At 27.8% G+C, this 26,169-nt stretch overlaps 1 protein-coding gene across 1 annotated transcript in view; it reads right to left on the bottom strand.

Moving 5' to 3' along the window:
- The window catches only part of LOC107454692 (putative ATP-dependent RNA helicase DHX35), a 55,664-nt gene that overhangs the window by 27,495 nt on the left and 2,000 nt on the right, over positions 1 to 26,169 (bottom strand). Inside the window, exons 3-11 of the mRNA XM_043052518.3 lie at positions 23,513 to 23,605; positions 19,951 to 20,028; positions 17,610 to 17,714; positions 15,595 to 15,827; positions 12,714 to 12,914; positions 12,265 to 12,352; positions 7,118 to 7,214; positions 6,866 to 7,018; positions 2,465 to 2,589 (exon numbers count right to left, since the gene is read on the bottom strand). Coding sequence (XP_042908452.3) covers positions 2,465 to 2,589; positions 6,866 to 7,018; positions 7,118 to 7,214; positions 12,265 to 12,352; positions 12,714 to 12,914; positions 15,595 to 15,827; positions 17,610 to 17,714; positions 19,951 to 20,028; positions 23,513 to 23,605 — 1,173 coding nt within the window. The remainder of the gene's footprint in view (positions 1 to 2,464; positions 2,590 to 6,865; positions 7,019 to 7,117; positions 7,215 to 12,264; positions 12,353 to 12,713; positions 12,915 to 15,594; positions 15,828 to 17,609; positions 17,715 to 19,950; positions 20,029 to 23,512; positions 23,606 to 26,169) is intronic.

Here is a 26,169-nt window from a genome sequence, read left to right as displayed (position 1 = left end):
AAAGATAGTTGATTTAATGAGACAACCTACGAAAAAATTTAATTTAGATAGATCAACTAGAAATACTACAGAAAAAAATAATACTGATTAGGGGACATCCTTTTTTTAAAATAATTGCAGTTGCAATATCATTAATATAAATTTAAGTAGTTGAAACATAGTTAAACCAAATGTAGTGGTTTGTATCACGAGTAAAATATTTTTATAACTCTATATTCTTCAGGGTACATAGCCAAATCTTTCAGCAAAAAATAAGCACCATCTAAGTACTTTTTATTAATATAAATTTATGTAGTTGAAACATAGTTAAACCAAATGTAGTGGTTTGTATCACGAGTAAAATATTTTTCTAACTCTATATTCTTCAGGGTACATAGCCAAATCTTTCAGCAAAAAATAAGCACCATCTAAGTACTTTTTATTAATATAAATTTATGTAGTTGAAACATAGTTAAACCAAATGTAGTGGTTTGTATCACGAGTAAAATATTTTTCTAACTCTATATTCTTCAGGGTACATAGCCAAATCTTTCAGCAAAAAATAAGCACCTTTTAAGTACTTTTTATTAATATAAATTTAAGTAGTTGAAACATAGTTAAACCAAATGTAGTGGTTTGTATCACGAGTAAAATATTTTTCTAACTCTATATTCTTCAGGGTACATAGCCAAATCTTTCAGCAAAAAATAAGCACCTTTTAAGTACTTTTTATTAATATAAATTTAAGTAGTTGAAACATAGTTAAACCAAATGTAGTGGTTTGTATCACGAGTAAAATATTTTTCTAACTCTATATTCTTCAGGGTACATAGCCAAATCTTTCAGCAAAAAATAAGCACCTTTTAAGTACTTTTTATTAATATAAATTTAAGTAGTTGAAACATAGTTAAACCAAATGTAGTGGTTTGTATCACGAGTAAAATATTTTTCTAACTCAATATTCTTCAGGGTACATAGCCAAATCTTTCAGCAAAAAATAAGCACCTTTTAAGTACTTTTTATTAATATAAATTTAAGTAGTTGAAACATAGTTAAACCAAATGTAGTGGTTTGTATCACGAGTAAAATATTTTTCTAACTCTATATTCTTCAGGGTACATAGCCAAATCTTTCAGCAAAAAATAAGCACCTTTTAAGTACTTTTTATTAATATAAATTTAAGTAGTTGAAACATAGTTAAACCAAATGTAGTGGTTTGTATCACGAGTAAAATATTTTTCTAACTCTATATTCTTCAGGGTACATAGCCAAATCTTTCAGCAAAAAATAAGCACCTTTTAAATACTTTTTAAGCACTCAAAAAATATTTTTAAGTACTATATACATTAACAAAATGCAAAATAATTTTCAAAGACTTTAGATGATCATTAGAAAATAACTAGTTTCTGACAAAGAACTCTTTTTCTTGATTATATTAGCCGTTATAAAATGATCGAGAGATTTTTCAGTTTGATATCAGAGGGTGAAAAATTAAATCTGAAATTGAGAATATCTTGCAAAATGCAGCAGAGCTGCACATGAGAAGGCGATAATCTCACTGAACCCAGCTCAGTAGACGCACATACAGACTCGCAAATATTTAATCAAACATGTAAAATGATTGGCGCTTTCATACGCTATGGATCGACGGCATGCCGAAATGAATTATGAAAACGTTGAATAGAACAATGTGAAAACCACACTTTTGCATAATATGTGGAGAAAATCGATGTGGTAACGGAAAAAAAAATCTTATTTTCAAAAAGGGAAAATTAAGCACTTTTTAAAAACAGTCAATGAAAAAAGCACCTTTAAGGGCTTTCAAATAACGAAAATAGCACCTTTAAGAACGTTTTGAAAACGCTATACACCATGTTCTTAAGAGAAAATCAGAAGCTGAGACACGTCTAACGTGTAATATCGCTTATTAATTAGTACAGATGATATTTTAAGTTACAAAATCAGACACAAAAACGTACTTTCTCTGAACTAACATACATTTATATAAACGAATTTGGATTCCTGACCCTCAAAATATGGAGGTTAGCCACAATCTGGGAAATATAGTCTACATAGACTTGGTTGGGAGAAAGTTTAGGCTCCTTAATTTTACTTTTTGCATATTTTGCTATATTACAAGAATTCTTTAAGCGAATTCAAAAAATTTTAACACAAAATTCATTTACCCAAAAGATAATTCCAAGCAAAAACCCTGATTTTTAATAATTATTTATTAATTTTTAACATTTTATTTAATAATGGTAAAAAAAAAAACTAAAATTGTAATGTATGATTTTTTTTACACCATTTTAAAGAGTGAAATTTTAAATGACAAAAAATTTGAGTGCAATCAGTTGAATAGTTTCTGAGTTAACAAATTTTTGAAAAAAGTCGCATATTTAAAATTTAGTTTCTGCAGAATATACTTTGATGGTAAAATTTACTTTAATTTAAAAATAATAGAGAATGATCAATTTTTACTTACAGAAGGAAAATTAAAATGTAAAATATTTTCAATTCCTAATGCTTTGAGTTGAAGTATAACAGGAGCCAAATTACTTCTTTGCATTTCAGGTACAGAAAATTTTGGCAATTTTAAAAAATCTTCTTCTGCAAAACAAAATTATACATAGAATATACAAAACTTTGATCAAAATAAAACTCAAAAATAAAGCATTTTTGTTTTATTACCATGCACTAACTATCATGAGAAAATATAAAACAAATAATGCTGCTGCAATAAATTAAATTTTTTATAATTTTAAGCGATTTTTCTTCATAACAAGTTTTAATAAAAATGAAATGAAAGTTTTTAGATTTTGTTTCGAATATATTAATATATCATTTTTTTATATTATTTCGAAGATAAAAATATATTATTTTTCCTCTCTGAGTACAAATACATGTTACCATAAGAAAATATTCTGCTTAAAATGGCTTTACTTATCTAATAAATTCAATAAAAAAAAATTTAAAAAAAAGTTTTTAAAAAAAAAAATTTGATGCGTAAAATTGGGTTTCATTATAATCACTGTTTGTTATCCCCTAATTCTACTGTTTAAAACCAAATAATAAACATTTTTTACCGTGAATGACGCTATTTGTTATAGTTATTAATATTATTGTTTGTTATCCGTTAATTCTACTGCTCAAAGTCAAATAATAAACATTTCTTACTATGAATGACCCTATTTGTTATACTAGTAATTAACATTATTGTTTGTTATTCGTTAATTCTACTGCTCAAAGTCAAATAATAAGCATTTCTCACCATGAATGACCCTATTTGTTATAGTGATTAACATTGTTTGTTATCCGTTAATTCTACTGCTCAAAGTCAAATAATAAACATTTCTTATAATGAATGACCGAAATCTAGTGAAAGTCAACAATCACATAGTAGGTTGGGGAAGAATATTTGTTATGTCCTATTTGATATTAATTTATTCATTGATATTTTAATGTTTATTTGATATTTTATTAAAGGATTAAGAAAAACATGAGTGTTTGGAATGCCGAGCTAATATATATGGGGCAATGGCACGTGACCCAGGGGTCTGTCCAGACATTTTGTAAAAGGTCCGTTTTTGTAAAATTGTGAAAAAATTACTCGTAGTTTGTGAATTTCTGCAAATAGCGTCCGGTTATTGCAAAAAACTTTTTCGAGGAGTTTTTAAATTGTAAAGAGATACAAGATTACGCTCAACACTGTAAAATTATAATTAAAAAAATTAAATTTTAAAAAATAAACAGCAATGGCTGCTATTAAATTAGAGATGCAACATACAAATATTCGGTATTTAGCCTATTGTACTGCTGAACGCAGAATATTCATTTCGGACGAATAAAGGAAGAAGCGTCTGCCGAAGACAAAACTTAGTTCGTTTACATTTGTCTTTCTTTCGCCTCCTTCCAGGGAAGGGTTTATTCGATTAGCAATACAATAATGAAGATAAACAAATTTGCGAAGGGCCCGATTAAAAGATAAATTATTTTGTGAAGGGTCCGTTTTTAAGTTAAAATATTTCGTGAAAGGTCCGTTTTTATGAAAAGCTATTTTCTGAAGACTCTGTTAACGGACCCAAATTTCCTTGAAACAGATCCCTGACTTGAGCTTTAAAAAAAATTGGTGTAGGGGACACTGGGCTAGTGTAATCATCAAACTAATAACGAATTATATCCAGCATATATTTCGAACCAGCGAGAAAGAGACTATATGATTGGTCACTTTCACAGGTGAAAATCGACATTCTCCAGATTTTAGCCACTCATGGTGACATATATATTAGGAAAAAAATTAAATAAAAAACACTATTGAGTTAATTTTAAAATCTGCAGTTTTTGTCAGTTTTTTGAACAAATCAAAATAACATTAAAAATTATCGTAATAACTTTCAAACAAAAACCAACTTGAAAAGTTATAAAGAGTAAACTTTCTTAGTATCCCTGAAATGAGGAGGCGTGAAAACCATTGATAAGAAAATTTAAGACAAGCAAAGTAAAATAACCAAAGATGCAGAAAGAGCTAAAATGTTTCGTTATTTGACAAAATATCTTTTTTTCAAAAAAAATTTTTCTAGCAAACTAAGTTTATGATCAGAAACAAACTGATGGGAATCATATAAGTTTGCAATAGAAACATCCAAAAAGAGAAGATGATGTTTGATTTTCGTTCATCATAAAATGTCATCCATTTGAAATAGGAGAAGAAATTCATCTGTTCCCTTGTACCACATAGCTATCTATTTTATGCAATTACATTTGCAACTGTAAATTGTGCATATTTATTTAAATTTATATTTCCTTTCATATAAGTATTGCACATTAATCTACAAAGTTTAAATGTAGACCCAATTGAAAATTTTATTTACTTTTTGCAGATTTTCTTTTAATACCATATTACTCGTGATGGTCGGGGGGGGGGGGGAATACGACAAAAAACAGATTAAGCATAAAGCACATAAAAAATTTGTGAATAATCTTGAATTAAAAGTATATTATTTAAGTACAACATGTATAATAAAAGTATTTGTTGTTTTGTGTTCAAAAGAGCTTGACATTGCATCTTGAATTCAATTAACAATTTGTGAGTAATCTAGAATTAACAGTATATTATTTAAATCCAACATGAAATAATAAATATATTTATTCTGTTTGTGTTCAAATGAGCTTTAGATCTTGACATTACAGCTTGAATTTAGTTAATAAAGGTCAAAATCAAAATTTGAAAATAAACAAATTTAGGATCCGTGTAACTTCACATTTAATAATAAGGAAAATTAGATAAATAATGCGTTGAAAGCATGAAAAATTTAAAATTTTCAATACAATTTTATTTTAGAAATAACTATTTCTCCATTTCACGATCACTTCAGCCAGAAAGAAATTTGAAAATAATCCTCTGGGATGAAATTAAAAATACTTATGTTTAACCATGTTCATAAACTCTAATTGGATGAATATGTGGAAAGTTCATAATATCAACACAAATAAATTTAAAAAGTACAAAACGTGACATTTGAGAAAAAAGGGAATCAAACAAAACTGAAGTGAAAATAGTGTTGCCTTTAACTTAGACTTTACAATAAAACAAGAAAGAAAAATGACTATGAAAAAATTTTCTAGGTTTGGAAAGAAAATTTATTTTCTTTGAGTTTCATGACAAATTGTAAATTTATAAAACATTTCTCTCATTTCAGGAAGTGTATAAGTTAATTTAACCTAAGCAAAGCTTTCAGAAAGAAAAAAAAACACTAAGATTTTGAATAGTTTCAATGCACAAATCGCATTGAAATGTTTATTTTAAAAAAAATATTATCTACTAATCTATAAGCAACTAATTTAATAAAAAGGGGCCAATCAAATATTACGTAAGCACCAGAAATGGGGAGGGTTTGTTATTTGCTTATTTTTGCTGATAGGGGAAGGAGGGGGTAGGGGCATGGTTACAAAAGACATTAAAACAATTATATCATAACTTTCTCATAAAATATAACTAACAATTTTAGAAAAATTTCAAATTTGAAAGAAAAAAATTATTCTGGGGCAAGAAAATGTTCGCATTTTTTCCCCTAAGAATTCATGAGTTTTAATCATAAAAAAAAAAGATTCTTAAAGTATATTCTGCTCAAAATTTCATAAAATGAATTGAAACATACATTTTATTTTTCACAAAATTATATTGTTTATTTGAATTTAATCCTAAAATCAGATTACCACAATAAAAGTCAAATCGATAAGAAAGGAAAAAAAAGGGGAAAAAAAAAGCATGGGATGTTGTCGAATTGCTTAACCACTTTCTTTACCAATTTGTTTGAAAAAAAATGCAAAAAGTCAACACGTTTTTTTTATTTTATAAATAAATGCTAGGAGCTAAAACAAAACATAATACAGAAGTTTTAAGTTGAAATTTCAATTTTTTTTATGTGCAAAAACATTTAGTTTACCATTAGTTTAATATCCCGAGTAGTCTCGGACAAATGAAAAAGTTAAATATAAGTCTTTGTATGATACAAGGGACAACGCAAAGTGATACATTTCAAACGTTAGTGAAGGAATAGGGCATTATTTTTTACTCTTATTGCTATGTAAATTCAGCAACCCTCATATCACACAAAACATCAATACTCCCAAACAAAATTTGGCAATCCTATCACAGCAGATTATTATTACTATTTGCTTCCAGCCGTATAAAAACGTAATAAAATAACACATAATGACAAATTCTGCCCGATTTTCCTCGGGATAATAAATAGTTGCAATATATACATATAACTCGGGATAATCAGGGAAGTTCTTAAGGAGAATTGTTTAGTTCTGGAGAGAAAGGGAAAAAACATGCCCTGAAGAAAAGTGACACTCTAGAATAAGCAACCTGTGGTCATACCTGTACATAGTCTGTATGCTTTTCCGGACCTTACACGGCCAGCACGCCCGGCTCTCTGGTTGGCAGATGCTTGAGAAATAGGAACTATAGCTAAGGAGTCTGTACAGGAGTTAGGGTTATAGCACTTTAACTTCACAAAGCAACAGTCTACAACTTGAATAAGAATGAAATTTTTCAAAATAGGTAAAAACAAAACTTACATAAAAAAGTTCAATACAAACAAAAAATAATTTTTTGAAAAAAAAAACCTACTGTATGTTATGCCACTAATTGTCACAGATGCTTCAGCAATGTTAGTCGAGACAACAATTTTTCTCACGCCTCGAGAAGTGGGTTTAAATGCTTTCACCTGAAATATGCATAAAGGTAAATATAAATTAATCAGTAGAAACATATTTCTTTCAGTAATAAATTAAAAGTTATGAGCGCAGGAAAGGAAGTCTCCAAATCAGGTCTTAGGGGTCATCCATAACTGATGTCACACATTTGTTCAATATTTTTGACCACCCATTTGTCACCAAATGCCACATTTCACCTCCCCTTGCAGAAGTCTGTTCAGGTCAAATTTACTACCATTTAGTGGTACTTTCACAAATTCAACTTTAGAAAAAAAAGGTAGTTTCACAAAATGCTTTTAAAAAAGCAAGTTCTAAGATTTTCCTCCCCACCTCTTAAAATTTTGTTCATGTAACACCGCGAGAAACGAAAAAAATTTTCCACCGTGAAACTTTTTTTTATATGACCCAGTAGGAAATGTTCTCATAATGAAAAGAATTTTTGGTGCAAGTTCTGTTAAATGCATGTTGTTTTTTTCTCTTCAAAAATTCAAGTTAAAATTTAACTATGGGCAGTGATTTTTATGGATTTTTAAATTTGGAAATAATTTTAACCCAAAAATTTTACAATTGCAAAATTACTTTTGAGTAAATCGGGAAAAATATATAAAAATTTTCCAGTCATTAAATGATTTTTATTTCTGGTGACTTTTATGTTGATTTTTTAACATAATTTTTAATTTTCACAAATTGTCTATATTTCCATAAAATAGGTACCTCTCAGGAAAACCTAGACAGACTTTTGTCTTGTCAGGAGCGTGCTTAGGGTTTTAGCAGCCATAGGCGAAACATTGAAGCATTTCATCAGAGTTGATCAAAATATCATGTTTTATTTAAATATATATATATCCTAAGCATTGTCTTTTTTTTGTTTTTTTTGCGATCAGATTTTTTGTAAAATTTTTTTCTCATTTAATGATCAAAACTCTGACAAAATGTAAAAATAATATTCAGTATTACTTAACAACAGTACAGCAACCAAAATTTTTAACACCACTGATTATAAAAAGGTTATATTGTTATTTAATTATAGCAAGCTAATTACTACAATAAGCACATTAAAATATGAAAATGACATAAGAATAATGAAATGTTATTATTTTAGTGTTACATTCTTATCTACATTTAAACTTCTTGTCCTGCTGAAATATGCAGAACATATTTCAAACATTAAAAAACAAAATTAATTTCTTATTTAATCATTTTTTCAATAAATAAAAATCATTACTATAATCTGTAATATTTTTATACCACAACCTTGAATTGAGGGCAGAATGAAATCTATTTTTAGAGATTCCAGCCTAACACATTAGCATAGAATTCAAAAACCATTTTTGAATTCATTGCAATTTGCTTTTCTTTCCACCAACACATTTGAATGTGTAAAGCTAAGAAAAACAGTCATTAAATCTAATCAAAGAATGAAACTAATTCAGAAAAAGACAAAAAAAAAGTAAGTAACAGTTAAAATAATAAATCAAAATAGAAAAGAGCTTAAAACAGCTAAATCCAAATTTGTTTTATTTTAATTTATGAAGTCAGAAAAACAATTTAAGCAGAAAACAACAAAAATTATAAAAATATAAGATATGTGTGTTAGCAGGACAGCAGGAGACACATTGCCTGTTAACACACATAGGAGCCTTTCTGTTATCAGTGGTGAAACCAAAAACTGACAGTGCCCTGAGGTCCCATAATGGAGAAACAAATAAGAAAAAACAATTATAAAAATTGAAATGCAAATACAAAGAAAAATAAATGACAAATAAAAACAAAGTGGGTAAGTCTAAATAATGAGTAGAAGTACACAAACTAAGACATAATAAAGAAACTCCCCAAATAAGAAAAATAAATAAAGATAAAGTTACAGTTAGAATAGCCACATCAAAATGAAATATAAATTGCCAAATCATTAAGAAAACTTTAGATATAAATCAAGTGCTGACCCCTGTTTCGAAAATCTTGAAAAAATAAAACAGATAAACATTCAATGAGTAAAAATTTTAAAAAGGTGCTGCCATCTATATGCTTCTGGAACATAAAATCCAAAAAAACATAAAAATCCATTGTCATTCAATTCATACCTGCCAACATTGGGGAAATGAAACAACGGAGATTTTACTAGCCACGTTTATCAGGCTATGAGTAAAGTTTTGATACATCATGCATAATCATGTAAGTCAAAATTGAAAATAATATAAGCACTTACATTTAGTGAAGTAAAAAATATGTATATAAATCTTAATCTAAAGAAGATTTTTTAAAACCATTATTTATAATCACTTAAACTATTTTATTTTATAACCGTCGTTGAACAGCCGACTCAATTTTGAGTTTATGACAATTAATGTTCACCTCCATAGCCTTGTAATTTTGAACCCAATTCAGAAGACAAGGGAACTTCTGGATCAAGTATTGGGAGAAATTTGCCTTCATGGAGGACTTTTAGATGTAATTATCCCGCATCTGCGTTATATGGAAAGGAAAATCACGAGAACCTCCCGCAGTTAGCCTGAGGGCAAGGGAACTCTAGCCCATGATCCGTCTACCACAGAAGATATTTCACGTCAGCAATGTGGTCGGGGCCATCTGGGTGTGGAATTCGTATCGACCAGCAATCGCTGGAATTTGAACCCGGTTCACCTCATTGGAAGACGAACGCTCTATCCCCAAGCCACCACTCAACATACTGCAGTACTGGCAATAGCCCCATCTGTTGAGGAATAAGAGAGGTATTTTTGCCATCAGCGGATATTTTATAGATAAATTTTTCTCTTCTTCTAAATCCTTCAACAAGTACAGAGAAATTTGAGAATATACTTTGTTAAAAAACAGGAGACTTGGGAGGCATGTAAATTTAATCACTTAATTGCCAGTACATGGATTCCTTAACTTTCCTTGGAGAAAACTACACATGACACTCACATTTCCTGTTGGACGCAGATGTGCTGTGGGGCTAAGCCCTGCAGCCACACAGTCCTTTTCTAAATGTATACGAAAATGAATCATTTTTTACTTTGGAGCTCTGAAATAAATTTCTGAATAAAATATTTTCTGAATAATATTTCTGAAATAAAATATTTTCATTATTTGTTGAATTTAATTCTTCATTAAAGCAGTTCCTATTGTTTAACCTCTTCTCTTATCAATATTTTTGAATAAAAATGCAAAAAATTAACATAGTTTTTTATTTTATTAATAAATACATGGAACTAAAGCAAAACATAATACACAAGTTTAATATTGAATTTTTTAATTTTTTTATGCGCAAAAAGCATTTAATTTAAAGTTGAATTTTTTAATTTTTTTATGCGCAAAAAGCATTTAATTTACCATTAGTTCACTATCCCAGAGTTATCTCGAGCAAATTAAAAAAAGTTAAATATTAGTCTTTGTAAGTTAGTTTTTAAAACAAGGGACAACACAAAGTGATACATTTCAAATGACAGTGAACTGATACGCCATTTTTATTTACTATTTTCTTAATGTAAATTCAGTAACCATCGCACATAACACGCATCGCTCATAACAACCACATTCTAACAGCTTAACTCCCAAACAAACCTTAGCAAACTTCCAATCACAGCATATTATGTCTTTGTTTTGCTTTTTGCTTCCAGGGAAACTAGGGAAGTGTGACTCGCCAATTTTGAAATAAACTAGTGGGATGTATGGCTTATGAGGAATAATTTTAGGGGGCAACATTCGTTTCGGCCCATAGAATGTTCTGTGAGAGATAAAAAATAATTCAATATATAGAAAAATCGGTATTTTATTACTTCAATGCAGATTATTAGTTATTATAATTGTCTCATACTCCAATTAGTTTTGTGGTACTGTACTATATAATGCATATTTATTGTCAAAATTGATTTCGAAAGTTTTATATATCTGTAGTTTTTCATATAAACCTGTTAGGTTAATTTAAAAATATAATTGACATCAAATTTTTAAAAAAAAATTTTCGAAAAACTTTCCAAATTAATTGGAGTATGTAATTGCAAATCAAGTAATTAATTAAGAATTAATTAACAATCAATGAATAATTAATCAACAATTAACCAACAATTAATTAATTTTTTGATTAATTTATTAATTAGCAAATTAATTCCAAATTAATTGGATTATGAGACAATTACAATAACTAAAGTAATAAAACACCGATTTTTCTATATTTTGAATTATTTTTTACCTCTCACAGGATCTTCTATGGGCCGAAACGAATGTTAATTAATTTATTAATTAGAAAATTAATTAATTATCCAATTAATTATAAATTAATTGGATTATGAGACAATTACAATAACTAATAGTCTGCATTGAAGTAATAAAATACCGATTTTCCTACATATTGAATTATTTTTTATCTCTCACAGAACCTTCTATGGGCCAAAACGAATGTTGCCCCCTAAAATTATTCCTCATGAGGCATACATCCCACTAGTTTATTTCAAAATTGGCGAGTCACACTTCCCTAGTTTCCCTTGTGAGTAAAAACGTGATAAAACAAAAGGAACTGACAAATTCTGCTACAAACGAGTTTTCTCAAGATAATAAATATTTGCAATGCATACATACACCCGAGTTAGCTCACAATAATCAGGGAAACGGTTAATATCTACAACACACTGGAATAATAAAAAGAAAATTTTTTTCTTTTGCTAGATAATAAGACACTATGTAAATAAAAAAATAATTTAATTTACAAATGACACCACATGTTCTTACCAGTAAATCAAGTTGCATCAAACTTGCAGTAATGAGTGTCAAACATTTAAATGTAAATAACATTCCAAAAAAAACATAAGCACATAAATATGTTGGAGATACATATTATTATTTTTTTCAAAATTAAATGTTAACCAACTTAGGGGGCTTTTTTAGAACAGTTGCTGGACTTTTTTAAAATGTTCTTGCCCCTAGGACTCCAGATTTATACTTATATATATTTTGTTTAAAATAAATATAATGTTTTTTTCTTTCTTTCAATGGGACCTCTCTAGTTTAAGAAACATACCAATGGTGTTCCCCTCTGAAACATTTTATAAAACAAAAAATGAATACCTGTTCAGACATGGGTAAAGTACCATAGAGTGGAACTACAAAGAACTTCACAGCCTCCTTATTACTTTTCAGATCCGTCGCAATATCTCTAGAAAATATTATGACAGTTTTGAATATACAATCTTACAATGGAATTAATAATTTGAATAAAAGACAGTAAACTAAAATAAAATTTGTTAGGTAATTATATAAAATTATGCGAATTATAGTGAAACAAAATTCAAACAATTGTTACAAAGTAACAATAATGGAATTTACTTTAGATATTATTTAAGAAATAATTGCCATGGCAGATAAATGTATTTATCTAAAGTAAATTCCTAATTAATTAATATCTAAAGTAAATTCCCCAAAAGAGGTGACCCAGGTACAAAACCTAGTGAAAAAAGTCAAAGTAGAACATGAGTGAGAAGGATAATAAAAAATGAAATTAAATAGCAAATCCTTACATAAGCATGTTTGTTGTTTGTCTAACTTCTTCCTGCCCTGTTAAAAACACTAATATATCACCAGGAGGTTCATTTAAATGAATCTTCATAACTGTATCAACAGATGATTTTATATAATCAGGGACTGGATCTGATGAATAATGTATATCCACCTTATAAGTACGACCTTCAATACTAATAATTACAGCTGTATCTTTTTCTCTGTAAAATATATATCAACAATTAACATAATCAATAGAAATGTAATAATATTTAATAGTACAGTTAACTTTCGCTATACTACAATATCCAATAAAATAACTCCCTCTATTACAATAATGTTTCGTGGTCCCGACCAATTTTCATATCAATTAATGTTATCCTCCTCTCGACATTCTCTGAAGCATAAAACCCCTGTAAAATGATTTTTTTCCCTTCAAATTTCAACCTTAGTTTCTCCATTTATTATTGTTTTTCAAATAATGCAAAAAACTTATTTTATTATCTTTTGTCATTTTCCATTTTTTTCTGACAAGCGAAGACTCACTGCTGACCACCCAAGAGCTTCCATTCTTAGAATTGCCTCCCTAATCACTTAAGAAGTCACAGATGTAACATTCTTATCTGATTTCATCTCTTTCATGTTACAAGCTGATTGTGAGTCACAAATGACCACAAGCATCACATTAATACCTGAAAGGGAACCAAATCTTTCTTATCAAACATAAAAAAATTTGTTAGATTGGTAAAGTTTTATATAAATCCTCCACTTACAACAAATAAAAAAAATATAAATTTGATACATACTAAAAAGTGAAATTACTTCAAGAAGTTAAATATATAGATTAAATGATAACATTGTTTAATTAGCTTCTTTTTTCAAAAAATATTTAAAATTATTTTCAAGCAAAATATTTAACAGCATAAGTAAAACCAATTATCAGAATTGTGACTCATAAATTAGAAAACTACAATCTTGAAAATTGCATCAAAACTCATAAAATGGGAATATACATTTACAGCGTACGTAGCAAGATTTCTTAACACAAAATAAACACTTTTTAAGCACTCATAAAATATTTTTAATCACTTTAAAAAAAACTTAAACGGGATATGAGCAGCAATAAAAATTATTTCTTCCTATTGTTTAAAGTTGATTTATGTATATAAAATCAACAAAATGCAAAAAAACTTTTTGTCAAGATTTTACATTATCATGTTAACTAGTTTCTGATAAATATTGCAGAAAAAATTGCCAAGATCATGTTTTTTTTTTTCCTTGTTGTTATTTATGAGAAAAATTGACAAGGCAAAGAAAAAAAATCTAGTTTTAAAAGATAGAAAATTAAGCACTTTTTACAAAAACCCAATGAAAAAAAGCACCTTTAAGAGCTTTTAAAAGACGTAACTCAAAAATAAGCACCTTTAAACACTTTTTAAAAATGCTATGCACCCTGATTTAGACATGTAAGCTAATTTAACCAACCATAAGATTTACTACATATCCTGTTCACCTTTTATATTAAAATCATACAGTTAATTTCAGTCCCGCAAATGCTTTTGCTGGAAGATATAATCTGACGTTAATTAAAACGCTATGGTTAGAAAGTTTAGCTTCTAAGCGAACCAATTTTGTACATCGACGAGGAATAATAGGCGATTCTTGACACAAAATTAACGTTAAAAGGAGGAGCAAAAGCAAATTTAAACAATAAAATTATTTCCCCATCAACACATAAAAAATTATATATTATTTTTATGGTCGATATTTCTGCATTTTGAAAAAAACATTAAGCAGAATTTTTTCCCCTCCTTTAACAAGTAGTCTTTACAAAGAAAAAAAAACATGCATTTTTTGGGGAAAAAAAAGATTGACAAAACCATGTATACTAATCAAATAACGACTACTTAAATGTACGTTTCGAGGTTCGCGTTTTGCAATAAATAGTATCTCATTAAAAATATCAAGATCTTAAACACCATGCAAAAATCAAAAGCGATAGGTATCAAAGCTTTGACAAAATCATTGCTAATGCTCAGAAGAGTGATTCAAATTTTCCGTGGACAGATAAAACGTATCGAGATATCGGTATTTTAAAAAATTATGCGATAGTTAACAACAACTTCCAAAAAGAAAATATCGAAATATCGCGATAATATATGGGTTTATCGGGATTTGAAAAACAATGTGAAAATCACTAGTAACTCAACAAAAAGGCCGATCGAAAAAAAACTGGTTTCAGCACATCAAAAAGAGACAAAGCAATCAATACGCACTTCAAATTTTGTGTGTCGTAATAATTTTAGAGTTTTGAAAATTTTGCCGAGATTTTGCAGAAATCATAAAATTTAAATTTTAGATTAGCGGAACTCTGGGAAAAATTTGCCAAGATATAAATTTTTGATTCACGAATCAACGGTTTCAGGATTTGCAGAATTAGAGGAAAAACCACATGTCTACACAAAGCAATTGGCGATCGAAATGGTCTACAGTTTGCGTAGATTAGAACTCTCTACCTATGGCAACACTTCGCACACTTTCCCCATTAGCGTGTGGTGAGTCAAAGTGTCTGCCTTGATTTTCATATAGATCAAAATCTCTTAAGTTAGGAAACTATATGGATCTGAAGACAACATTAAACATAGTTCTAAAAGAAAGCGCCATGGAAATTTAAAAAAATATTTTTATTAATTAAAAATGAAAAATATTAAGTAAAGGAAAAAATATCGTATTACATTCCTATATAACTGAAAAGAGGAGGAGAGGGAAAGGAGAAGGCATGGAACTGGTCTTCTCCCCTGATGGCGTATTCGAACATTGCGATCGCCTATTTTTAAATAAATTCCAACAATTTTGGGGATGATTCCGTCTTACAATTTCAATAAATAAATTACTACTTACTTATCTGAAGTTTCATTTTTGTTAAAGAATCTAAACATTGATTCGGCTTCAATAGTTGCAGATGATATAATAAGTTTGAGATCAGATCTCCTCCTGATAATTTTTTTTAAAAGTCCCAAAATAATGTCTCCGTTGAGTGATCGCTCGTGAACTTCATCCAGTATGAGAACTGAATAACTCCTCAGTAATGGATCAGCCATCATTTCCTTGATAAGAACACCTTCAGTCATGAACTGAAATAAATTGTTCTCAACAATAAGAGGAAAGAAGAAACTTAAAAAATCACTTTTTTTTTACTTATAGTTGTATGCTTCAAAAGAAAAAAAAACAAAAAAAAAAAAATATATATATATATATATATATATATATATATATATATATATATATATATATATATATATATATATATATATATATCATAATAAATAAATACAAAAAGGGCAAAAAGAAAAAGATTACGAAAAACAATAAGTTTTATTTACTGCGCATAAGCTGCAAGTAAATAGAATTCATAAAACAAGTTCAAAATGTAGAGAAAAAATGGAAAAAAATTTCTGTAATTTTTTCATGTTTTTTCTACATTTCAGACTTATGTATACATACATGTATACAGACTTATGTATACATATGTAATACATACAATCAAACCCCCCTATTGAGAACCTTCAAGGGACCAAAATTTTAGTTCACTATAACCGTGACTTACATCTGTTCTGCAAGCAATTTTAACTAATAGTTCCAATCTCCCCCTTTTTTATTACACATTATTAAAATAAATGACCCATAAAATGAAATACAAAAATGATTGAAAAATAATACATAGTAACGAAAAATGTGTTAACTTTCTTTTTTTTACTCTTCGTTTTGCATAGTAAAGAAATTAGTAATTTTTAGCTGATGAGCAATCCTCAACTTCAGATATGGAAACTCTCTTCCCGAACTTTCCCATAATTTTTCCTGTATTTATGTCATTCCGCTTTTTAAACCTGTCTGCCCAGCCATTCGAGCAGATAAAATTAGTCTCACCCAATTGCTTAGCAAATTCATTGGCTTTGGACTTGAAGCATTTGTACAGACACTGAAAGATTGCAGCTTCTTTGAATGCTGAACCCATTCAATAGCGATATTCAATAATGAAGCTAAGAAGAAAAAATGCTTGTTGCTACATTCCATGCTATAGATGGTTTTAAAAATCGGTATATGTATTTATTTTACAGTAGAAATTACAAAATTATTACAAAAAAATTAAGTAAATAAATCAGTCAAAGACAGAAAAAATTTCATAATATCCAAGTTCCTCTCTCTTTTTGGTTCACTATATCCACAAAAAATAACATTATACGTGTGCAGCAAGGCAAGGGGAGAACATTTTGTTCACTATATCTGGGAGTTCACTATAAACTGTGTTCACTATAGCAGGGTCTGACTGTATATAGCAATTGATTTCAGTGTTTCTGTAAAACTTCATGAAAAATGTTTCATTAAAAAAATACTATCTTCCAACTATCCATCTCACAATCATCCATCCTAGTAAAATATTAGGAACCAATCATTTCTAAAATCAACGAAGACAATCAGGTGAAATAAATTGCCTGCTCCTTCTACCAGTCATGTTTAAAACTTTAAAAAAAAAAAAAAAAACTTGATTCTTTTAAATCATGATCTTTCATATTTCTGTAGTTTATTAATAAACAGTAAGAAATTTTGCATTAATCATGTGTTTCAGAATATATATTTTCAATTACATAAAAAGGGAAGGAGTTCATTTTATCTGGCTTTGTGTTATTCAACCAATTCCTCTGTTAGATTAGATCAGATAGTCAGGAGCCTACTTAACATACATATCAATTTTACATTTGATTGAAAATGTCTATAATATAGAAAAGATGAAATCAATTACTCATATCTAAGTCAGTAGGAAGAAATTATTTAATATATACTAATATATACTCAAGTCAATATATACTCAAAAAAAAATTAGCATTCATTTAAAAAATTTAATACATTCATTCAACCTTAATCTTTGTTTTTGTAGCATCAAAACAACTTTCAAATCTTATGTTGTATCCAACAAGTTGGCCAAGTTGAACATTTCTTTCTTCTGCAACTCGAGTAGCAAGCTTGAAAAAATTAAATGAATACACTAAATTAATACAATTAGTTACTACTTATTAAATTAATATTATTGTTGAGTCTCGAATAACTCTCATTTTAAAAGTATGTTAAAAGAATTGCACCAGAAGTTGAATTAATAATATATCTTAAAATGTAGGGAGAAAACATATGTGATTTAATTTATTTTATCAAATACACAGGGTATAACACAAAACATTACATAGCTATATCTTTTTCAAATAGATAAACTGTACAACCAAAATAATGAAGTAATAATGCTTTTTTTTTCAATAAAAAAAATGTATTGAGCTTGTATTTTAAACAAACTTTAAAAATAAATTTCTGAAATAAAAAATTCTTTTATAATTTTAATTTTCTAAAAACAATTTTTGGTAAAAATAAAATACATTTGGAACTTAATTGGATTGTAGATATAGAATTTAGATGTATATAGTTTAATAAGTTTTATTTCAACGTTGTAATCAGTTACAGGAATTGCTATAAATTATTAATAAGTCAACCTAATATAACTTAATTACATAAGTTTTATTAGATATTTAAGCCCTGAGTAAAATAAGATTACTGATAAAAACAAACAATAAGGGAGTGTAAAGCAAAATTAGGAAATTTTGTTATCAACAAATGGTCATTTTTTAAAACAAATGGTCAGGTTTAAAAAACAAATAACAACTTAAAATTGACTTGCTTGAAATTAACAAAAAATGGTAGTATGGATAATGTAAGGTATTCTTTTGAAGCAAGACTTCAAAATATTAAAAAAACATAATCATTCCATGTTTACTTAAAAAATAGTAATAACAAAATGCATGCAGTGTTGCATTTTGAGCAAAAACAGTAGAAAATTGGTGGCGATGATTAGACAATTATTTTAATTCTAATTTAGTACACCAAAGAGTGAAAAGCCACAGACTAGTTACCTTGTGGCTAACTGTTAATTTTGCTCTATATGAAAAAGAATCTCTAAATTGAACAATTCTATTTGATTATTTAAAATACAAAAAGTTCTTTGAGTATAAAATAAGCATTAAATCAATTTTTAAATGATGAGTTTCATACATTAAATAGTAAATTGTACTGTTAAACCATTTTTCTCCATTTTAACAACATATCTTATTGCATTATAATTTCTAATTTCATGATCATGCACGTTACACAATAACATTTATAATTTTCTTTTTCTTTACAAACAACATAAGTTTAAAATAAACACCTTTTTAAATATTGTAACAAAAAATAAAATAAAATAAAGATTTTAAAAATTTATCTATCATTTTCAAGTTAGTACAAATTTTATATGTCAAAAAACTATGCATTTCTTCTAATGTCCCTTAGTTCCTGTAAATTAGTTCAGATCAGTTTTTTGGGTTTTTTTTTTTCTTTTTGGATAAAGTTTGAAATACACACAAAGGTTTGGAAAAAAAAAACTTTACAATTCATCAAAATTTATTTTATTTACAAGCTATCAGACAAATGGTTAAAAAAACCCACTTATTTTATTAGGTTCATTATTTTTCACTTGCATCGAAACAAATAATTCTGGACAGTTTATAAGGACTTTGGAAAAACTATTCTTTCTTATAAAAAAAAAAATGTAGGTAGATAACGTTTATAGGAAAAGTTATTCACAAATATCAGTATCGCTTAATACTTGGTGCAGAAATTACTTTGCTTTTGGACTTAATTAGAAAAATACAACAATTTTTAAAAAATTAGTGTTGCAGAATTGATTTTTAAAAAATTAGTGTTACTCTTTTGGGGCCTTCCTCTTGGCCTTTTATTGAAGGGGGTCGCATTAAAGACTCTTAATGCTGTTCGTTTCAGGCTCATTCTCACTATACTATCTCATTCTACTTAGTTTAATAGATTTAATGACATCATCACTATTAAAGATCTTATATATTTCAAAATTATATCTTTTCCTCCAGTTGTCGTTATCGAGTATAGGGCCAAAGAAGGTTCGTAGGACCTTCCTTTCGAAGGTTGCTAATAACTTTTCTTCCCTTTTTGTTAAAGTCCATGTCTCTGAAGTATAAGTCAAAACTGACTTGATTAGTACCTTATAAAGTAAAATCTTCGTCTTTCTTTTTATTAAGAGAAAATATATTTAAAAAATTTAGAAAACTAGAAAGAAAAGTTTGTACATTGTAACAATTTATTGAAATACAAAATTAATATTAGAATATATACTTAAATTAACATGTTCACGGCACATGTATTTACCATGATGGCAGCAACTCTTCTAGGCTGTGTAATGCCAACTATTCCATTATTTTCTAACCATCCAGATTCCAAAATATACTGGAAAAATTTTGAAAATTTGAAAACATGCAAATATTCGGTCTCTAACAAATATTATAATCATAGAAAATCAATATGATGATAGTAATAAAATAATTAATTAATGTTATAAATGCTTTGGTATAAAAAATTATTAAAGTTCAAAAAGAAAGAAAAAACTTTTTTAAAATTCATAATTTGATTTAAAAGAAAAAAGCTTCTTTCATTTACAATAAATAAACATTTTTAGTTAAAAAAGAGTTTGTCTAGGACATGGTATGAAAAATACATTGGCTAGGTGTGTAAAAGAAGAGGTTTAAACAGACAAAAATTTCTGATGCGAATGGAAGATGAAAGAATTATAAATAAAAGGTAAATTACAAATAAGCAGTTTTTATCACTCTTTAAGCCTCCAGAAACTGAATATATAATTTTAAAGAAAATAAATAATTCTACTTAAAAAATAGATGCCCCTTTGTCTCAATTTTAGAAGCCTTTTTCAATCCGAATTAAGTTAAGTTATGGATTTAATAAGCAATTTTACACTTTTGAAACACAGAATTAAAAATTTCTTAAGATTTTTTAATACAAAATGAAAGCCTAATGCAATAGAAATAGATGAATCAGAATAGAATAGATGAATAGATGTTTTCAACACGTTCATAAGTAGCCAAGCATGTGTATGGATGGTTCGCCGCATAAAGTCAAGCACAGATTGCAGGGCTATGGGTAAATATTCGTAGAAAGACTTCCTGGCTACTACTTCTGATTGATTTTTATCCCCAAGCTAGAAAAAAGGCTTCATCGACCATTATTACACTTGTAGTGTTCACAATATAATGTGCATTTTAAATTTAAATTTCAGTGAAACAGACAACATAAGAAGCATGCTAAGAACTGCAAGATGCAACCCAAAAACAAAGAACAGTGCTATTTAACACAAATATAGCCAAATAAGGGATAACACTCAGAACATGGCAAACCTTACACTTTATTTATGCTGCGATATTAAGTTACTGAAATTTATTTTAGGCTCACAACCAGTTAAATTTATAGATTACAGAAAACTCTTATGAATGGTAAAATTACATGGAAATTTAAACATGAATCACATTAGTAAAACATCCTTGAATATTAAGCCTGCTCACGCATCGCCTCGTAAGCATAACATAATAACAAATGGAGGGGATATAATTTAAATAAATAATTTCTCAAATAAAACAAGGCAGAAAACTTTAAAATTAAAACTGTGTTAATTTTTTAAATCTTAAATTACTGTAATTTTGTGGAGACATGCTGCGGCTTTATGATATAAAACATTAAATTATGATACGTGTGGTATATCTAATGGGGTGGCATATCTGTTTTTTTTTTTTATTTTTTATTACTTGAAATTGAAAATTCTATTTTGTTGAATTGAGTCTTTAAAATTTTATTATTACTCTCACACTTTTTGTGACTTATTTTTATAATTTACAATCAATTAAAAAAATTAACAATACAGGTGAAAAACAGTTTGCAAGAACATAACAATACCACAACATATGCTCTCCCTTTCAACCTAAGACGAATTCTCCTCCCCACAAATAAATCTCTTACAAGAGTCAATGGATTCTCCTATTGGAGGTGTGAATAAAAAAAGTGAGAGTCATTCTCTAAAAGTGGGGTGAAATGCTTGAAGATCAAGTTTCAGCTGAACTTTATTATTTTTACTCTTCATAATTTAGAGATGTTCAAGTAAAATGATGAATAAAAGAGAAATGTGTGAATTGCTTTATTTATTCTATATTTAACGTTCATTTTAACAATTTTTAGCTGTTTAATTATTTGATTAATTTGCAATTGGGATATTTAAAATTTCTTTTAAATAACGCATTCACAATAATTTCATCTTGCACAAAACGAGATTGTTTAGTTTTTACATCTATTTTTTTAAAAATTAATATAAAGGTTTTTAACTGTTTATCATTTGATAGGTTAAAATTTAAATTTAGTAATAAGGAATGGGTTCGGGATTGTTTTGCTTAATATAACTTAGCGTAAAACAAGAATTATTTTATTTTATTTAATTACTTTTTTTAAATATTGTAAGGGTTTTCAGCAGTTAAGTTATTTGTTTTAATAACATTTAGGTATTTCAAATCAAATTAGGATAAAGCGACCTTTTGAGATTGCATTATGGTACAATTTAGCGCGTAGTAAGATTTCTTTCTAACTTATTTTAATTATATTAAGGATCTCAATCACTCAGTTAACATAAAATTCGAGTATTTTAAATTAGTATTTATTAATGTAATGCATTTGCAATTGTGTTGCATTTGAATTGTGCACAATTGTACACGATACAATTTTGCATACTTTTGAAAAGTTATGATGAAAATTATTGAAATACATAATTTCTGATTTTAAATAAGACCACATATATTCGTTTATTGTATATTTTATAATTATTTTAATGAATTTTAAATGGTTAATCACTTATTTCAAATATTTACTTGTTGGTTGTAACAGATGCAATAACTTTTCAATTGATCACACAGTAAAATTTTGTGCAGCGTGACTGACGGCGAGGCCTTCCTGGAGAAAAACTTTTCCTTTTTAGTCCAATTTTGTGGGCGCAGCATATATTTCAGGGGGGTTGGGTGTATCACCACAAATTTACGGTATTTAAATTTACATAGATAAAAGATTCAGAATAACTCTCCCTGTATGGCTCAGTTTTTATACTTTCCAGTCCTGAAATGCAGGGAGATTGTTTTTAATATTTTCTTTATCTACATATGTTAAAATTCATATCTTCATCAGTTGTTTTAAAACAATACAAGAATTTTATTAGCTTTTATGTTTTCAAGAAATATGTAATACGGCATCCGCTATTTCAGCTGGCAGGGTTTATACGTGAAAATTTCATCCACAGGAAAAAATTGGGATAAGTATTAAAACAAGGGGGGGGGGATATTTCCCCCCGCTATATTCACGTGACCCATAGTCTAGAATGAAACCGATAGCCCGCTCAAATCACAAGAATAAAATAGAATGATAAATTACATTTATCAATCTTTTCCATTATTATTATTTTTAATAAAGGTTTGAGACAGATATGAGTTGATTCACAAAATGTTTTTCAAACTTCAAGGAAGTATAATTTGAATGTATACATTTCATATAAAATGGAAACAATACTAATTAGAACAAAAATAGCATTGAGGGAGAGAAAACCACAATATAATACTATTGGATAAGTGTTTATAGGATATAGTTTGTAATATTAACAATTTTAATTTATTATGTAAAACAATTATTATTAATGGTGATAATGGTTTAAAACACACTCATGGCAAAGTTTTGTGTATAATATTTCTAATTTCAGGAACAGTTGATCGCAGATTCTTGGTTTTCCTGTTGTATTTTTGAGTTCCATGAGAATTTCAGCTTTTTTTCAGAATAGCTAACCTGAACATGTTTAGTAATTATAGCATTGAAAAAGAAATAAATATCAACATACTTGAGGAATTTGAGTACTTTTTCCAGAACCTGTTTCTCCTAAAACTATGATGGTTTGAAAATTTTCAAGCAAATACAGAATGTGGTTTTTATACTAAAAAAGAAGGGAAAGAAAGATTATCACATTGATAAGTAACATATATGACAATTCTTTATTCAATTGTCATGTATTTTTATTAAAATTTAAAGTATAGTTAAATGTCTTAATACAGATACAGCATTCAAAATACATTGAGTAAAACAAAAAAATTTTAATTAATTAACTTGAGAATAAAGCAAAACAAATTTTAGATTTCATTAACAAGTTCTAAGCAAACTTGGTTCACACTGTTAATGAAAGAAAGATAACTGCAAACTAAAAAGTAAATGTCCTTACAACTATAAAAAATTGTTTTAAAAATTTGTATTTATAATTTGTAACATTACAGTTGATAAGAAAGAATATTACATGCTTTAGATTGAATGTAAAGTTTAAATTTCAAGAATATAGGCTATACGGCTATTGTAAACACTGCACCCTCAAAGAACAGTGGTAAAAATTTTAATTATCATCGCATATAACATACTCAATTTCTAGTCACTGTAGCATGTAGTTTGTGAAATTCTATAAAAGAAAAATAACAATTATTAAATAAAATTTTTCGCAGCGGTGTAACCCTGTGATTTCGATTTACAATGTAGGCTCATTTAATGCCGGGGAGCATTTATACATATATATATATATATATATATTTATACATATATATATATATAACGAATATATATGTAATATAGAGAAAACATGTAAAAACTAAAGAATAATGAAAAAAAAGAGAAGAAGAAATTATTTTTAACGAAATTAATAAAAATCCAGGGGAAAAAAAGATATAATCTCATCAGCTCACACGATTATATTCATAATATTGTATCTATCTAATATTGCTTTCTAATATTGTATCAATATAGCCAAAGCAAAATATATCAATACATTAGTGTGAGGAGCATTAAAAAGTTTTTTGAAAGAAAATAGAATAGAACACATTAAATAATAAATATTACGTAAGAAAACAGAAAACAAAATGTAAAGAAAAAATAGAATAAAACATAAAACAAAATCCATAAAGCGGGTAGAGAATTCAAATGAAGTTGTTTCTGGTAGACCACACAAAGACTATGACGTTACTCTATTGTAGAAGAATACTTAAGTCTGAGTAGACACTTGTTAAATTCTATTCTTTATTCTTTTTTTGCAGTCTTTCAACTTTTTGTTTTTCACAATTGAGTATGTCAATTACAAATTTATACGTTTTTAAATAAATTGTATTTCCACTGAATACTATTTCTGTCATTCATGAAAATTAATATTCATTCACATTGACGTTTTGAAGACAATTTCAGTTGTCAGATTTACGTTCAATTTCTTTTCAAATACACAATATCTTATTAACTGGAAATAACTGTAATAAAAAATTATGATGTTGCACACTCGAGTCAAAAATGTTAAATGATGTAAGAAAAATGTCTGCTATAAAAACAAAAGTAAGCAAAACCTCAGAATTAGGAGAGCTGTATTTATCTAGAAAATAGAATTGTATACAAGAAATCTCCTTATTTTAAAAAACCTAGGAAAATAAAAAACATTTCAAAAATAATAACAGGGTTGCCACTCAAATATGGAAAAAATATTTCCTGTGTCTTTCCTGTACATATTTTATGTAATATATTAAGAAGAAAAACACTAAACTGTTCTCTTGTATGAGCTGTATTGGGAGAACTATACTCAGGGGTCTGTCCAGACATTTTGTGAAAGGTCCGTTTTTCGTGAAATTGTGAAAAAATTACTCACATTCTTTCAAACAGGGTCCGCTTTTATGAATTTGTGCAAATAGGGTCCGTTATTGCAAAAAAAAAACTTTTTCAAGGAGTTCTTAAATTGTAAAGATATACAAGATTATGCTCAACACTGTAAAATTATAATTAAAAAAATTAAATTTTAAAAAATAAACAACAATTGCTGCTTCTAAATTAGAAATGCAACATACAAATATTTGGGATTACGCAGAATATTAATTTCGGACAAATAATGGAAGAATCGTCTGCCGAAGACAAAACTTAATTCGTTTACATCCATCTTTCTTGTTTTCTGCCCTGGAAAGGGTTTATTCGATTAACAAAATAATAATGAAGATAAACAAATTTGTGAAGGGTCCGATTAAAAGAAAAATCATTTTGTGAAGGGTCCGTTTTTAAGTAAAAATATTTTGTGAAGGGTCTGTTTTTAAGTTAAAATATTTTGTGAAGGGTCCGTTTTTATGAAAAGATATTTTGTGAAGGGTCCGTTAACGAATCCAAATTTCTTCTAAACAGACCCCTTATACTAGTTATAATTGCTGAAAAAACTTGGAGAAAGAAGGAACAGTTGAAGATACTTAAAACAAATAATGCTATAGTAATTAGAACTAGTGAACAAGTTTAATATAGCTGAAATATCATCCTTATATATCCCATAGATTGTGCTTTGAGTGGTTGCCATTTTTTAAAAGACGAAAATAAGAAACAAAATTCCCTGTATTTCCCCTGTCATTTTAGGTGATTTTTAAATTCCCTGCATTTTCCAGGTTTTCCCTGTGGAGTGGCAATCCTGAATAATCAAGTAATTACGCAAAGAAATATTTGTAC

The sequence above is a fragment of the Parasteatoda tepidariorum genome, chromosome 1 (assembly GCF_982258835.1).
Source record: "Parasteatoda tepidariorum strain Cologne lab strain chromosome 1, Ptep-v5.0, whole genome shotgun sequence".
Lineage (NCBI taxonomy): Eukaryota > Metazoa > Arthropoda > Arachnida > Araneae > Theridiidae > Parasteatoda > Parasteatoda tepidariorum.
This window is presented reverse-complemented; position numbering and strand designations above follow the sequence as displayed.